General features: G+C 47.1%; 1 protein-coding gene across 3 annotated transcripts; it reads left to right on the top strand.

The window, feature by feature from the left end:
* The first annotated feature begins 1,237 nt into the window (after positions 1 to 1,237).
* Positions 1,238 to 16,778, top strand: Pla2g12b (phospholipase A2 group XIIB). Of its 3 annotated transcripts, none has more exons than XM_075980213.1 (4): positions 1,238 to 1,769; positions 9,705 to 9,793; positions 12,877 to 13,042; positions 16,291 to 16,778. In XM_075980213.1, exons 1-4 carry the CDS (start codon positions 1,559 to 1,561, stop codon positions 16,407 to 16,409), a joined length of 585 nt encoding a protein of 194 aa, XP_075836328.1. In that variant the 5' UTR covers positions 1,238 to 1,558; the 3' UTR covers positions 16,410 to 16,778. The 3 variants fall into 3 exon arrangements, with proteins under 3 accessions (XP_075836328.1, XP_075836327.1, XP_075836329.1); XM_075980212.1 differs by having other exon boundaries at positions 16,288 to 16,778; XM_075980214.1 differs by lacking the exon at positions 9,705 to 9,793 and having other exon boundaries at positions 1,690 to 1,769; positions 16,288 to 16,778.
* Positions 16,779 to 16,814: the final 36 nt, after the last annotated feature.

The following is a 16,814-nucleotide window of genomic DNA, read 5'->3' as shown; positions in this document are numbered from 1 at the left end:
ACGCCCACACCACCACCATCACACGAACACACACAACTAAAAATAAAATTATAATATCTTTTCCAAACCCTTTGCATTTATCGTATCTTTAATGACCCTTTTTCTGTTTTGGGTAGATAGAGAGGGAACTCAGGGCATTGCACGCGTGCGCACACACACACACACACCATGTGGCCTACCGCTGAGTCTGCCCCAGATTTCCTTACTTTTGGGGGAAAACAAAAAGAGTTCCACGGTTTTGTTATGATCTCTTCAGTTACGTCACTGGCCTTGGCTGGCCTCCAGCCCAGCGTGATGAAGTCATTTAACCTCTGCGTGATTTATTATGACTCAAATGGAAGCCATATCAACCTTGCCTAGAATAGGCGTGAATATCTGGAGGGCTGGAGGAAGGGAGGGGACAGAGACAGAGAGACACAGAGAAACAGAAAGTCAGACGAGAGACAGGAGGGGAGAGAGGTCGAGACAGACAAGAGACTGATTGGTTTGGAATGTGTACGTGTTTTAAACACTGGGTGGCATTATTACTGTTTTCTCACGAGAAACGCATTTTAACTACTACTCTTCCTGGACGTTAAGTCTTTAGATGAACATATTTCTTACCTAAAATGAGGATGTTCTTAGGTTTAATATTTTCTACAGGGCTTTCATGGCGTCTGAGAAAGCAGCCGAAGGATTACTTGGTACACAACGGTGTCGCTTTCCAGACTAGTGACTTTATAGGTATTTATTCATGTGAGCAAGAGCAAAACTACCCAGAAAGTGATGCCCAAACCCCGGGCTGACGTGAGCAGTCTCAACGCTTGGAATCTCAAACAGGCTTTCTGATAGTGGCCTGGACTTTTATCTGCCTCAAAGGAAAAACTCACCACCACCAGAGCGGGTTGTTCCCTAACAGTCCTGGGGCCTCCTGTAGGCCTCAGAATCTTAGGACACAGCACTGCAGATTCAAAACCAGACTCATCCCTGGGAGGATATCCGGACCTTTACCAGATGGAAGGATCTCAGAGACAAGGAGGGACCCAGGCAGAAACTGGGCTCAAAATCTGAACCTCGCCGAGGCACACTTACAGAGTTTGGGCTCTGACAACCTGTCCGTCAGTGAAGGTGACCCCAAGTCAGGCCGCCGGAGCCTTGCACACACCCTCCTGGGCGTCCTCTGGACAGGTGTAGAGGAGGAAGTGGCTCAGGGGTGTGGCTGTTATTTTTGGACTAGCTCTGCTGTCCAGAAGCCGGAGGAGCCCAAGTGTACAGCAGAATCCCCAGGCTCCCTTCCCCCATTCCTAAAGTGCAGCCATCCCCCTTCAGCTCTTCGGGGTCCACTGGAAGTCCCCTCTTAGGCTATCCTCATACAAGCCCTCCCACGGTCTCACCTTTGTCCTCTCTAATCGCTCGGATCTGCTCCCGGCCTCCATGGCTGTGTTTAAAGTCCACCTCTGGGGAACACAGACTGACTGTTCCGATAAGGCCAGGCACGGGGCTGTGTGTGTTTCCCCAGGCTTCCTGAGACCCTGGCTGGGGTGGGGGGGACGAGAGCAGCGTCCTACCTGTGTGCAGGATGAAGCTGCCCAGCGGCTTCTTCCTCCTGTGGTTTGGCCTGGTGGGCAGCCTGGCAGAGAACGACCCCAGCCTCAAGGAAGACGAGTCTTTTTCGGACTGGGGTCTGCGGCACCTGCGGGGCAGCTTCGAGTCGGTCAACAGCTATGTCGATTCTTTCATGGAGCTGCTGGGAGGGAAGAATGGAGTCTGTCAGTACCGGTGCCGATATGGTGAGTACCGGGGTATCTCCTCTGGGGTGAGGGTGGGGGAGGGTGTTGGGTCATGGGCAGCTCAGCAGGTCATGTCTGTCCTACACCAGGTAGGCCAGGTTACCAGACTGAGCAAATCAGGTGTAGTAACGTCAGAAATCCAAGCAGACAACAAATTCCTACTCGGAGCCTGTGGTGCATTTGGGACCTATATCTCCTGATCAATTATGATTTAACTAAAACTCAAGCTCCACTCAGCTGCCTGGGAGTCTTCGCAGAGACCTTTATGGGTTTGCTAGGAGCCTGGGTCTTAAGGGGAGGTAGTGAGCAGCGTGGAAGCGAGGGCATGGCGAGAAGAGGGACCTCACGGGCTCTGAGATGCTCTCGGGAAGGAAAAGGAACCGGAACCTGATGTTTGGAGATTCTGCCTGGGGTCAAACAACTCCTCAGAATCCCAAAAGCTCCAAATAACTCTCTCGGCCCACCCGCAGACCTCTGACTGGCAGGGGTCCCTGCCCTGCTCCAGTCAGTAGCCTCAGGCACCGCCGCTGCCCGCCAGGGTCCCAAGCGCCGTCCCAGAACCAGACACAGAGGCCAATTTGGGAACTGGAGTGGACACCCAGGCCTACCTTGCCTCAGTTGCACAGAAGGCCAGTTTCCCCTTCACCCGCTCGGAAGAGGCCAGAGCCGAGCTCCTGCCCAGGCTTGGCAGCTCGCACAGTGGGTGAAAAACCTGTGCTTAATGTGGTGCTGGGAATTTTATCTGGGGCCTTGTTTGCCAAGCGCGTGGTCCAACACTGAGCTGCACCTGGGCCTGAAAATGCCCTTTAAAGCACACGGCACAGACCTCCTCCAATGGTTTAGTTTATGCAAATACCCCGCAGTAGGCTCCCAGGTGAAAATGCCAAGTCTGCTTAGCTTGGGACAACACGAGCTTTCCAGAGACACTCAGAACAGCTGGGACATACATACACGACCTACCCCTCTTTGGGGGGAGGGAAATGGCTTCCTTATGTACTAAAAGTGGCCAACCAGGAGATAATGGTTAAGCCATTGTTCCCAGTAGGCTTAACATCCCTGGGCACAGGCAAAAGAGCCTGCAGCTCACAGTGTCCTGGGATCAAGTCCTGGGTCCCTCAACCTCGTAGTTAGCCAGAGTTAGGTGTGTGAAGGCAGAAGCCAGTCACTGCAGTAAGCCAGCCTAGTTTCCCCTGATGAGGCAGCAAAGGGTTAATGCCTGCCGTCTGAATCAACACAGATGTTGTCAATACTACCCAAGGTTTAGCAAACATCTAACAGTAGGACTTTTTGTAAAACTCTGTGCCCAACCCTGCTCTCCCTTGTCTAGCAAAATCGGCATCAAAAGACTTCAGCAAATTTTTGCTTAGACAGCCTCTGACTGGGAAGGGCCTGCCGACTCCCCATCCAATCGAGGCTCCTGGGGAGGCTGTGACAGGACAGACTTGAGTTCCAGGCTAGCCTGGCTACATAGTGAGACACCTGAGATCCCCTCTCAACCCACCTCCCCCACAAAGGCTGCTTAAACGTCAATCTTTTTAGAATTTTTAAATCGACAAAAACAATGGTGGATATCTGTGGAGAAAGCCCAGTGCTTTGATTCATTGTGGGAAGGTACCACAGCTGATTGCCGTAGCCACTGCCTCCTCCCAACCTTCCTTTCATTTGTCGTGAGAAGGTTAAAAGTCTATTCATTCAAGGTGTTGAGATCGCGTCTCTTTGTTCATAGCCGCAACACTAGAAAAAATTAAGGGGGGGAGGATGATGTTGGCTCAAGGTTTCAGAGATCTCTGCTTATTAAGGGGGGGCAGTAAGGCTGGGGAAGGAACGGTGGGTGGAAGGAGCTTGAAGTGGAGGCTGGTTCACTAGGTAATATTGGGAAACAGATAGCCAGGCTGGGTGTATCAGAGGCCTGGTCCTGGACAGTTACTTCCGACACGCACTGACCCTCTCTCTGAGGGCTCCTCAGCTTCCCCACAGAGTATTATCAGCCAGAAAACTGACTCAAAACATGAACCCACGGGGGTAATGCGTGCGCGTGTGAATGCACCCGTATGTTTGCATGGAGGCCAGAGGAGCACAGCTGTATCTCCAGTCATCATGCGTTACCTTGTTCCCGGAGACAGGGTCTCTCACTGACTGTGGAGCTCGGCTGGCGGTCAGGAAGCCCCAGCCGTTCTGTCTCTGTATTCTCACAGCCTTGGGGGCAGAGGTGCATGAGCAGCCAGGCCCAGCTTTCTGCACAGATGCTACCAATTTGACCTCAGATCCCGGTTCTGCCCACCAGGTATCAGGTGTGCATTCTTACCCACCGAGGCATCTTCCCAGTCCCCACGGAACATTTTCAGTCCAAACCATAATCGTCCTTTGCCGTGATCATCAGTACAGAGATTACTAAAACTTAGTCCTTCATCAAGAACCAGCCTTTGTTGAAGATCTCCTTTTTCTCAATCCCCCCTCCTCTCAGCCTTTCTACTCCCGGTTCCTAAGAAACTGACTTTTCTTCCTTAGGTTCCACATTAGAGATCATAGAGTCTGAGTTTTTCTGATTTTTTCCACCCTGCGTAATGATTTCCAGTTCTAGAAAGACTGGATTCCCTCTTTAAGGGAGAGTAGCTCTCCATTGCGTAGACACACCTTCCTTATCTACTCCCAGGTTGATGTGTGTCTAGGTGGTTTCTGTGTCTTGTTCGCTATGATGCAATGAACACGAGAGCATAGACATCTTTCCAACATGCTTTCTCCAGTTCTGTTGGAAAGGTACCCAGAGGTGGAGTTGCTGGATTGTCTAGCGGTTCTGCTTTTAGTCTTTAGTTTTCTGAGGAGCCTCCATAGTGCGCTCAGAAATGGCTATACTCATTGACATTTGCACCAGTGGGGTATGAGTTCCGTTTTGCTGCATGCTCACCACTTTTGTCTATCACTAAGAGCCATTCTAGCAAGCATAAGGTGTAGGTTCCTTGTGGTCTCCGCTTCTGTTTCCCTACTAAATGGGAGATGCATCTCTTCCTGTCCAACCATCCCTCATTTGTCTTATTCAAACTTTTTCTTTTTTTAACTTTTTTATCTGTATGTGTAGTGATAAGAGAGGCGGGGCTGCATCCCCAGCCGCCTGCTAGCTTATGCCCGAAATAACAACACACAAACTGTATTCATTTAAACACTGCTTGGCCCATTTCTATCTAGCCTCTTCTAGGCTAATTCTCACATATTAATTTAGCCCATTTCTAATCATCTGTGTTGTACCCCAAGGTGCGCTTACCGGGAAGATTCTAGCCTATGTCCACCCTGGGTCGGAACTGAATCGCATCGTCTGCCCGGGAGCTGGGCATGGCGTCTCTCAGAGGCGTCTGCCCCCGAGAGGAGAGCTGTCGAGTCTGAGCTCACTTCCTCTTCCTCCCAGCATTCTGTTCTGTTTACTCCTCCCACCTATGTTTTAACCTATGAGGGCCAGCCAAGCAGTTTCTTTATTTCTTAACCAATGAAATAAACAGATTGATATATGACACTCCCACATCATATATGGGTGTTTTGCTTGCATGTCTGTGTATCTGGTGCCTGTGGGGGCCAGAAGGGGACACCGGAGTCCCTGGCACTGGAGGTACCACCAACTGAGCGCTGGGACTTGAGCCCAGGTTCTCTGCAAGAGCAGTCAGTGCTATTAATCACTGAGCTGTCTCTCCAGTCCCCTGTTGGCTTGTTTTGTTTTGAGAACCAGCTTTTGGGTATTTTAAGGTTGGGTTGAGTTTCTGCTATGGCTCCCTTCTGTATTTTGGATGCTAGCTATCCCTCTGTTAGCTGCAGTTTGTGAATCCCTCCATTGTCTCTGCTCTGCCATCACTCCTGTTGATGTTCGAAAGCTTTTTATTATAGCAAATCTCTACCTTTTAAAATAATTTGAGACACTGTCTTACATAACCCAGGCTAGCTTCAAACTTTCTATGCAGCCAAGGATGACCTTCAACTTCTGATCCTCTTGCCTCCACCTCCTCCAATGTTCCTACTGAGATTATAAACATATGCCAACAAGCCAGGTGTAGTCTAGACTGGGGCTCAAATCCAAGGATTCATGTTGGTGAACATTCTACCAACTGAACCCCATTCCTAGCTCTGTCATCTTTAATTTCTGGAGACGTTTTTGTCCGTCTGAAATCTCACAGAAAAACTCCACACTCTTGTGAGTTTGCCTATTTCCTAGCAAAGGACTTTCTTACAGCCTTCACGGGATTCTCAGGAACCTGTGAAAAGGGAAACACCCATAGATGTAGGAACCAGCAGCTACATCTCACGCTAAGGTGATGGGTCTCCCAGTTTACTGAAGGTCCCAGGGCTGTTGGTATTTAAACAGACAGGACTAGGTAGACCAAGACAAGAGAAACAGGAAGCAACTTAATCCATTTTAGTCTCTGTGTTGATGGCATGGACACTGTTTTGCTGTCTCCAGTCAGTGTGCTGCTCGTGTGGGCATCCCTGGAGGTTGCCGAGTGTCTGTGCATAGTGCTATCCCTGGCACCTCAGGGAACGCCTCACCCTCCATGGAAGATGCTCAGACCCCTGGTCTGTGATATACCTTCCTCCTAATCTTTCTGTTGACAAAAAATGAGAGAGGAAATGTTGGCCAAGAGCGCAGGACACGTGGCTGGAAGCAGCGTTTCTGGGTGTTGAGGCTCACTCTGCCCTGAACCTCCCTCCTGATGCCTCTCAAGTGTTTTATGATGTTAACTTTGTTTAGAAGGTTTGACGTTTTATGAGACCAAATTTGTCAATGGCTTTATGGCCTCCGACTTTTACATCTTGATTAGAAAAGCATCCTCAGTTCAAGATTGTAGCAATATTCTGTGATTTCTTTTCCCGTGAACACAGCCACAGCTAATGCATAACAAATGAGCGTGGCTGTGCCCTGATAAAACTTCTTTATGGGCACTAAAATTTGAATTTCATATCATTTTCACATGTCATAAAATATTATTCTTGTTTTGACTCCTGCCTCTGATCATTAAAATAGATGAAGCCCATTTCTAGTTGGCGGGTTACAAAAGACTGGCACTGTGCAGAGCTTCCGTTTGCCAAGAAGCTAAGAGTTTCAACTTTCACACCAGGAAAAAACATCTATGTGTCAACGTAGCATATTGCTGATGCCTAGGCACAGAGCATCCAACCAGAAGGGACCCTAGCTTGAGGCTAGGGTGTGTTATCACCTAGATCCAACTGCCTAGATCCAAAAGCCACGTCCCTCAAAACCTGAGACTCCATGCTTCTCTCGGAAGCTGCTTCCTGCAATTCATGCTCAGCCCACATCACCTGCACCGCAGGCAAGGCGGCCATTCCGCTATCTTCCAAACTGATGCTATGTTTCTCTTCTGTGCTTTCTTAGGTGCAAAAGGACCACGGGTGACTTGGGAAACCTCTCCAGCACTCATTAAAAAAAATGCCTTTTGGGGGATGGAGAGGTGGTTCAGTGGTTAAGAGTGTTTGTTGTTCTTCCAGGGGACTGGGGTTCAATTCCCAATACCCACAGGTTGGCTTACAATTTGTAACTGGTCTCCAAGAACACCAGGCACGCATACATAGACATACATAGACATATATGTAGGCAAAACATCCCCACATACAAATTAATAAGAAACAATTTAGAAAGAAAACTTAAAAATGCAATGTCTGTGAATTCAAGTATTTGTTCCTTTAAGTTTCCCTAATATCTAAAAAGGTAACTTGTAAAAGAACTATCTGAAGAAAAGATAAAAGGCCTATAATCTTAGGAGCAACCACATTGAATTATACTATGCGGTTCAATTGTTTGCCCATGTGTGACTCAATTATTGATATCAGACTCTGTCCCCCATTGTGATAGACCCACCCCCCACACCACCCTTTCTCACCCCCACATACTCATATATACACACGCCCCCCACATACCATCTCTCACTCATGCACACACACACACACCAGCCCCCCACATCACCCCCCACATCTCTCTCTCTCTCTCTCTCTCTCTCTCTCTCTCTCTCTCTCTCTCTCTCACACACACACACACACACACACACACACACATACACACCCAAACTCACACACATGCACAGAGAGATTACAAAGTCTCGACCTGACATTACAAGGAAGAAGCAAGATGCTTCCATCTACCTAGTAATGAAGGTGAAGAATGTATACCCAAAACACTTCCAACCCTTTCACACTTCAGACACAGGAAATGAACCACTTCTTCATACAGAGTAAATGATCACACTTCATACACGGGAAATGAGCACACTTCATACACGGGAAAGGAACACACTTCATACACAGGAAATGATCACACTTCATACACAGGAAAGGATCATACTTCATACACAGGAAATGAGCACACTTCATACACAGGAAAGGATCACACTTCATACACAGGAAATGAGCACACTTCATACACAGGAAAGGAACACACTTCATACACAGGAAATGAGCACACTTCATAAACAGGAAAGGATCACACTTCATACACAGGAAATGAGCACACTTCATAAACAGGAAAGGATCACACTTCATACACAGGAAATGAGCACACTTCATACACAGGAAAGGAACACACTTCATACACAGGAAATGAGCACACTTCATAAACAGGAAAGGATCACACTTCATACACAGGAAATGAGCACACTTCATACACAGGAAAGGAGCACACTTCACCCACTATTTAACTGAGCATCTCATCTCTGCCATAAACACCCTGGAGAAGTCATTCAAATCTGGGAAGATTTGTTTTGGCTCACGGTCTCAGAGGGCTTGGCAGTTCCAAGTGGCAAGGAAGGCATGGCAGAGCTCATGAAGACAGGAGCACATGCCAGAGGTTCCTCCTGTCCTGTCACAGCAAGAAGCAATCGGGTCTTCGTCATGGGATGACTGCCTCCCAATCCCGTAATCTAATTGAACCAGCTTCTTTAATACATTTGCAAGACCATAAAATGATTCTTACAATTCCTTTTTTCTTTTTTCTTTTTCTTTTTTTTTTTTTTTTTTTTTTGATTTTTTGAGACAGGGTTTCTCCATAGCTTTTGGTTCCTGTCCTGGAACTAGCTCTTGTAGACCAGGCTGGCCTTGAAATCACAGAGATCCGCCTGCCTCTGCTGGGATTAAAGGCGTGCACCACCACCGCCCGGTGCGATTCTTACAATTCTTAAGCCCCATAAACAAGGCAAAGCATCCAGAACACCAGTTGTTTGCTTTGTTCTGTGGTCAGTGATGCTCTGCCTGCACCTAAAGAGACTCCCTAAGCTTCCTTCAGTGGAAAGTTAATCTCTTTGATGACAGCTATGATTCTGATTCTGTCCGTGTGTGACCAGGCAATATGCTGCTCTGAATTGTGGGGAGGTAGTTCTGGAGTGATCTGGGATTCCCCTCTGGATGCTGTGAATGTGTTTTGTTACCATGGATTAATAAAAAAGCTGCTTTGGGCCAATGGCTTAGCAGAGCAAAGTCAGTCGGGAAATCTGAACAGAGATTATTTAGAGAGAGTAGGCGGAGTCAGACAGAAAGATGCGAGCCACCAGAACCTTGCAATAAACTTCGAGCCTCATAGTAAAATATAAAATAATAGAAATGGGTTAATTTAAGATGCAAGAGCTACTTAGAAATATGCTTAAGCTATTGTCCAAACAGTATTGCAATTAATATAGTTTCAGTGTAATTATTTTGGGTCTGGGTGGCCAGGAAACAAACAAGCAGCCTCTGTCAACGCTGGAGGAACACTGCCTGGAGGAGATCATTCAGTTTGTAAAATTACGGTACAGTGATTCTTTCAGTGACTTCCTCCTCACTGCTGATTTAATGTGATTATCTTATGGGGACAGTGACATCTAAAGGAACAATGGAATGTGCTTTTAGGACATTTTTATTGGATGAATGAATGTCGAATGTCTGACTTCTACTTTTCTCCTTTCTTCCTTCTAGGAAAGGCACCGATGCCCAGACCAGGCTACAAACCCCAGGAGCCCAATGGCTGCGGTTCCTATTTCCTGGGTATTAAGGTACCAGGAAGTGTATGTACCACTAATCTTCCCTTCGTGATTGATGTGGTTTTGAGGAAGAGCAACCCAGGAGCTATAATCACTGGTGGAAGTGATCATTTGTGGAGTCTATTCGAACAGTGTGATTTGATATTTTAAACTAGACTGGGGGAAGGGAGAGAATTTTCAAGGCAGACACCTGAGTTCTTTTTCTCAAAGACTGCTGTCCCCCAGCTAAGCTTCTGGTGTTTGCAAACTTTAAAATCACCTCTATAAGCACTGGCTACAATTTATGGCATCAAGACACAATTTAAAGGTGACTGGATGCTGTTGACTTATTGAAACTAGTAATTCATTCCAGCCATGGACAAGAGTGGCTGGTACTGGGCCAGAAAGTATGGATTATTATATCGGCTGACCTCTGCAAGCAGACTTCCTGTTGAAAATGTCAAAGCAACAAAGTTTGGGGTTTGACACACCCTCTGTTGGCTGAGATTTGTTAGTACATCGCTGTCCCTTTCTCAAACTGCCAGCTTCTCCTAGAAGCAAGCAATGACTTGGTCTCCTTGAAGGTGTCTTGAAAGGGTCTGGGTTTTGTAGTGTGCTTGCCCCGCACGCGTGAAGCCCCAGGTAGTGCCACATAAACCAGGTGAAGTGGCACATGCTTGTAATGCCAGCTCTCCGGAGGCTGAAACAGGAGGATCAGAACTCCAAGGTCATCTTTGACTACACAGTGAATTTGGAGCCAGCCTGGGCTACATGAGACTCTGTCTCAAAATTCTGGGGCTGGGTTGGGTGACAGCTGAGTCAGCAAAGTGCTTGTCTTGCAATCAAGAGAACCCGAGTTTGGTCCCCAGAATCCACATTAAAAACCTGGTCATGGCGGCACTGTAATGCCAGCACTGTGGGGTGAAGACAACCAGGGTCTGAGATGTAGTTCAGTGGTAGAACACTTGCCTAGCATGTGCAAGCCTTGAGTTCAGTCTCCGGTGCTGCCAAAATCAATCAATCAATCAATCAATCATCAATCAACCAACCAGTCAATGCCGTACAGTGGTGGTGCACACTTTTAGTTCCAGCGCTCAGGGTGCAGAAGCAGGTGAGTCTCTGTGAGTTCAAGGCCAGCCAGAGCCACTAGTGAGGTCATCTCAAAAAACAAACAAACAAATGGATTCCCACTATTTAGAAGTAGTTCAGGAACCTCCCATTTGATCAAGTGGAGTGGAGGTCATTGCACTTCCCTAATGGGCCTTTTCATAGTGTGGCTGCAGGCATTGGACAGCCTGCCCAGACAGTACGAGGTCTGTGTCTGTCTAAAGAGCTGGGCTGTCTTTAATGTGATTTTGTTGTTGTTTCGCTTTGCTTCGTGGCATTTTAAACGGTGGAAGTCCTTGTCCTGTGTCAGGTGACCTTGGATTAGTAGGAGGACCAGAGAGGCGCTAGTGTGAGGAGGATCTACTATCACTGATGACACTCCTCACCCTGAAAGCACATTCGCCCCATTTCCCAACCACATCCCAGCTTCCAAAGCCAGGTGTGGAGGCAGGCGGATTCATTCAAGGCTATAATGAGTTTGAGGCCAGCCTGAGCTATGTAAGAGCCTGTCTGGAAAAACTAACAAACAAGATGCCAAGCCCAGATTATCAGGAAACTGCCAGTGTCTAAGATGTCCTGCCTGGTTCTAATCTCACCTGCTCTGTGATCTCAAGTCCCACTGAGGGTTCCCCTGCACCACTGAGTGCTCCCCTGCACCACTGAGGGTTCTCCTGCACCACTGAGGGCTCCCCTGCACCACTGAGTGTTCTCGTGAATCACCAGATATAGTCATACATCACTGAACGCACTCAAGCATCACTAAATGTGCTAATGCACCACTGAATGCATTCATGCATCACCAAGTATGCAGATACCACCCATGTTTCTGCTTTTTTAAATTCCCTCTTTCTTGCTCAGGATTGTGTGCTAACTCTAATTTTGAAGGCAAAGCCATTTACCAGTTTGGCAAATAAGTTTTTTTGTATGGTGCTGAGACTCAAACTTGGTGCCTCAGGTACTGCCAGTGAACCAGACTCTAAGGCCCACAAAGCTTCTACCACGCACACACATGCTGGCATGCATAGGTATGCGTGTACATTTCCTGCTATAACCTTTGACACACTAAAAAACTGACTTGGTAGCCTGCTCGTTCTCTTTCCCTGCTCTGAGTCTACGTTCATTTTATTTCATCTCCTCCTCCCCCTTGTTTTAAGAGAGGGTCTTATGTAGTTCAGGCTGGCCTCAAGCTTGAAATGTAGCCAAGGATGACCTTAAAGTTCTGATCCCCCTGCCTCTGCTCATGAATGCTGGGATATGAGTTGCCAGCCCTGGTTTATGCAGTCCTAGGGATAAAACTTAAGGCATGATGCACGCCAGGCAAGCACTCTCCCAGATGAGCTACATTCCAAGCCCTTGTACCCTCATTTCCCATAATGCTCTAAGTCTTTCTCCCACTGTCCCCACGGTCGCCGTGTCCCAGCTCCAAGTGATGCTCTCCCATCTCATGCCACAATCTCTATAGCTATTTATAAGATGCCTAGTGCAAGCAATACACTGACGTCATTCCTCTTGTGGTTGAGAACTCAGTCTCCTGCACCATGTTTTTCTCCCCAACTCAGATACAACCTTAAGACAGTGCTGGAGAGGGCAGGTTCCTAAAAAGGCCAGCCATGTTCCATTTACTTGAGGCTGAACTTTTCAGAGTAGTCATGGAACCTCTTTCTTCAGCAGACTCTCAGACCAAAATGTAAAGCTTTCAGCAAATATGAATCTCCTGGGGCTCTGCCATCTCGATTGCCCCTCTGGTTTCTGTTTTCATCGCCATATCTGGGTGTGGATTTGAAAATAACTAATCTCATAAAAGGAAAGATGAGAAAAATTGGCTGGAGTCACATATGAAGCTAATAACATTAAAATCCAGCATCCGATGACCTCGGAGCTAATTTTTCTGAGCCCTTGGTGTTTCTGCATGGATCTAGGTTGTGGCACACACTCGAGAAGTGGCTAGCTCATAGTGAGGTGGACAGGGTTGCCTCAGGCCCTTGGTCTAAACGTGGCACTCTCCTGCTTCACTTTTCCAGATGGACTTGGGCATTCCAGCCATGACCAAGTGCTGCAACCAGCTGGATGTCTGCTACGACACCTGCGGTGCCAACAAGTACCGCTGCGATGCAAAATTCCGATGGTGTCTCCACTCCATCTGCTCTGACCTCAAGCGGAGCCTCGGCTTTGTCTCCAACGTGGAAGGTAGGTCTCTTAAGGACACTTTCTGGTGACAGGGAGTTTCGCTCCTGTCTTCACACAGGGAGCCAGGGCCCCCTTTTTACTGGAAGAGGTGGTCAGAGCAGCGTGCAGCAGAAGGAGAGACTTGCGCCCTTTCACAGAAGTTCCTGTGCACAGTTGGCATCCTTCCTGCTGGAAGAGGCCACAGCGATGCTTTTGCAGAACAAAAACCCTTCCTTTAAGACTGGAGGAAGAGCTTCCATGTGTCTGCTAAATGACTTTCCACTCGGTAGTCCCTCTCTATAGGACCACATGGTTTGGCTGAAGCTCCCCCATTCAAAGTTTTGCTCTTGGTCTGGGTAGGAACTTTAAAATTCCTCTTCTGTGTGTGCTTCCAGATAACTGTGTTTAAACACTCCTAACTACTGAGCTTCTAGTTCCAACTCTGTAATTCCTTTTTTCCATAATTTGCCATTCAAACGGTTTTAATCTCTCTACTTCCGAAGCCAGAACACGATAGCCTGTTATTAATGCTCAAAGCTTCCAGATGGGAAAGGTTGAAAACCAGAGACACCAACTGTGGGGACAATCTTGGAGGTGGTCCGTGGAATATGGGAGTATGGGTAGTGAGCTGGGCCTGGGAAAGGGAGGCCTCTCTCTCTCCTCTGTCCACACAGGGTAGGAAAGAACTGTTGCTGATGTAGGCTCAGGTCAGGTAACTGCTGCAGGCCAACGTCCTGTTGATTTTTCCTTCCTAAGGGTCTTACTGCTCTCCCACTGACCAGGGCGCTGTAAGTCCTGTGTTTATGTCCCAGCCAAGTGGGGGCTACCCACTGGGAGCAACAGTTGAAGCCACTTGATATTTTCTTCCCTATGGATTAACTAAAAGTTCAGCTTGTCCAGCTCTCCTAGGTCAGTCCTAGCGACCTCCCTTTGGACCCCTGCACTGAAATCTACCTGGATTGAAGGCCCAGGCTTTCCACCCTTGACTTCCTTCTGCATGAAACAGTCTGAGCATTTGTTGGTGGTACCGAAGACAGTGATGTAATTTACATACAAGTTAACTCGTTTAAATGCCAGATGAATAGAGTCACACAATCAACCCCTATTCATCATCTCTCAAAGAAATCTCATAACCATTTCCCTTGAGCTCCCCCTGCTCAGCCGAAGGCAACTAGGAATCTAATTTCTACCTCTATTGATTTTCCAATTTTTATATAATGGAATCAAAATACATGGGTTTCTGTGAACAATTTCTTTCACTTGTCTGTGCTGTAGGACAGAGGTTCTCAATCTTCCTAAAGCTGCGACTCTTTCATACAGTTCCTCACGTTGTGGTGACCCCCTAGCCAAAAAATCATTTTCATTGTTACTTCATAACTGTAATTTTTCTCTGTTATGAACCATAATGTAAACATCTGTGTCTTAGACAAACCCTATGAAGGAGTAATTTGACTCCCAAAGGGGTCAAGACCCACAGGTTGAGAACTACTGCTTCCCTCTCCACTCATTTCTTTCCGTGGTGTTACCATTCCCATAGCATAGGTCTTGCACATTTTTGGTAATTTTTCTTCCTTCGTGATTTTACAGCTTTCTTAATTTTCTTTTTAAAATTTTAATTTGTTTTATTTAGTTTATTTTTATTTTATGTGCATTGGTGTTTTGCTTACTTGTGTGTCTGTGGGAGGGTGTCAGATTTTGGAGTTACAGACAGTTGTGAGCTACCATGTGGGTGCTGGGAGCGGAACCTGGGTCCTCTGGAAGAGCAGCCAGTGCTCTTAACTGCTGAGCCATCTCTCCAGCTCTACCCAAGCCTTTTTATGTGGGCTCCAAGGAACAAACCTAGGCCACGTCAGGCAAGGGATTTTACCCACTGTGCCCTTTCTCCTGCCTTTTTAATGTTTGACAGGTGATTTACGATGCTGTACAGAAAGACCATTGGTTGGCTTCTACCTATTGCTTTATTTTATTTATTTTTTTAATTGATTAGCTCTGGTAGGATTTCAGAGCATCTCTGAGTCTTTACATGCTGCCGCTAGCACATGCTTTCCCGCTGTAACTTGGATATCTTTCTCGCTAAAACTTGAAATACCCCTCAGCAGCGTTAAGAGTGCATATCCTTGTATCTTTTCCCTGTCCTGCAAGGGAAGAGGCACCAGCATTAGCTCTGAGCATGAGACTGACCCTGCATCTTTCTAGGTGACCCCTGCCAGGGGGTGGAAGTCCTCTTCCTGGGTTGTTGAGTTCTTTCTAGAGTTTCTGCAGAATGTGGTGTGTGGCTTTTATTTTCTTGGTAGGTGGTATGGTATACTGATTTTGGTGTGTTAAAGGAGCTTGCATGCTTAGGATAAACTTGTGTGGGGATGGTGTGAGTCTTCTGTGTTTCTGAGTCTAGTTGACTGGTATCTGTTGAAGACTTTGCATTTAGTCATGAGAGATGCTTATCCTTGGTTTGTTATTCCTTTGGTTTCTCGGTCTGATTTTTGTTATCAACATAATACTCATAAATAAAATACATAATCCTAATTTCTGGAAGTGTTTAGAAGGGATTTCTATTAGTTCTTTAAATATCAAGCAAAAATTCCCTTGAAGCAATATGGAAATAGATTTCCTTAAAAGGTATATTTTTGAGGGATTAACAATCTATTTTCATTTTCTAGTTCATTGAGTCAGTTCCGTTCATGGAATTTTCATTTCCCCTAAATTGTCTAATTTTTCTGGCATGTCCTTGGTATCCCTTATAGTAATGAGCCAGAGGTCTTCCTTCCCTCAGAGCAAGCCCCTTCTCCCAAGGGACAGGAACCTTTCTGTGAGTTTCCAACCACCTCATGGTCACTGTCATGGTGTAGTTTTATTAGCTTTGGTCCTGTTTGCTTGCTCCACCTCTTGGTCCAAACTATGAGATCCTTGAGTTGCGGGGGATGATGTATTTTTTTTTCCCAAGAAGAAGCCTATCTCTCATACACAGTTCTTCAGTCAATAAATGACTGTATACCCCACGCTTGAGCAGGGCAAGCTATGGGAAACACTGAGTGAGTATTTCTAATGACTTTTCCCAGGGCACCACAAACGTGAGACTCCAGCAAGTGCATCTGCCTTACTGGGCTAGAAAGGGGCTTTTCCGAAAGCGCTTCTCTTAAAGGTTTGCTGGTCCTCTCAATTCTTCACTCTGTCTCTGCCATCCTCTGGGGATCGCCTGGGAAATACATGGCCTCACGTGCTACGGGGTGGCCTCTGCTGACCCTGCTGTCTCTATTCGTCTTTTCAAGCAGCCTGTGATTCTCTGGCTGACACCGTGTTCAACACCGTGTGGACCCTGGGCTGCCGACCCTTTATGAACAGTCAGCGGGCAGCTTGTATCTGTGCGGAGGAGGAGAAAGAAGAGCTATGAAGACGAGATTCTTCCAGGCTCTGAGGGACTCCTCGGCTCTGTTTCAGAGACGGCGGTGTGACGGAAGGAAGCGCCGCTCTTTCTACCTTTGGAGACTGCGAGTTGGAGAAGGGAGACATGCGGCACGCCTTGAGGAAGGCTAAGGAAAAGAGATGCAGAGACTGAAGATTGTCCACTCCAACACTGGTCTCCCAGACAAGACATGCATGCCTGGAAATTCAGCTCTTAGAACAGCAAGCAGATCCCGCCATTCACAAACGAAATCTGGGCGACCCCAAACATTTGTGAGACAATGACTTTCCTCTGGCCCGTTTCGGTTGCCAGTCAGCACCTCACATTTAATAAAGTGCACTTTTTAGAAAACCTGAAGAGAGATGAATGAATTCCGTTCTCAACGATAGTTCT

This window comes from Microtus pennsylvanicus, chromosome 7, assembly GCF_037038515.1.
Source record: "Microtus pennsylvanicus isolate mMicPen1 chromosome 7, mMicPen1.hap1, whole genome shotgun sequence".
NCBI classification, from domain to species: Eukaryota; Metazoa; Chordata; class Mammalia; order Rodentia; family Cricetidae; genus Microtus; species Microtus pennsylvanicus.
Note: the sequence above shows the minus strand (reverse complement) of the source record. Positions and strands in the feature narration are given on the sequence as shown.

Bases quoted from the DNA above. Each gene is read 5' to 3' on its own strand.
- Pla2g12b (XM_075980212.1), top strand. From the start codon at position 1,559: ATGAAGCTGCCCAGCGGCTTCTTCCTCCTGTGGTTTGGCCTGGTGGGC. The intron at 9,794-12,876 runs GTATGTACCACT...TCACTTTTCCAG, and splicing joins GTATTAAGGTACCAGGAAGT to ATGGACTTGGGCATTCCAGC. The intron at 13,043-16,287 runs GTAGGTCTCTTA...CGTCTTTTCAAG, and splicing joins CTTTGTCTCCAACGTGGAAG to CAGCCTGTGATTCTCTGGCT.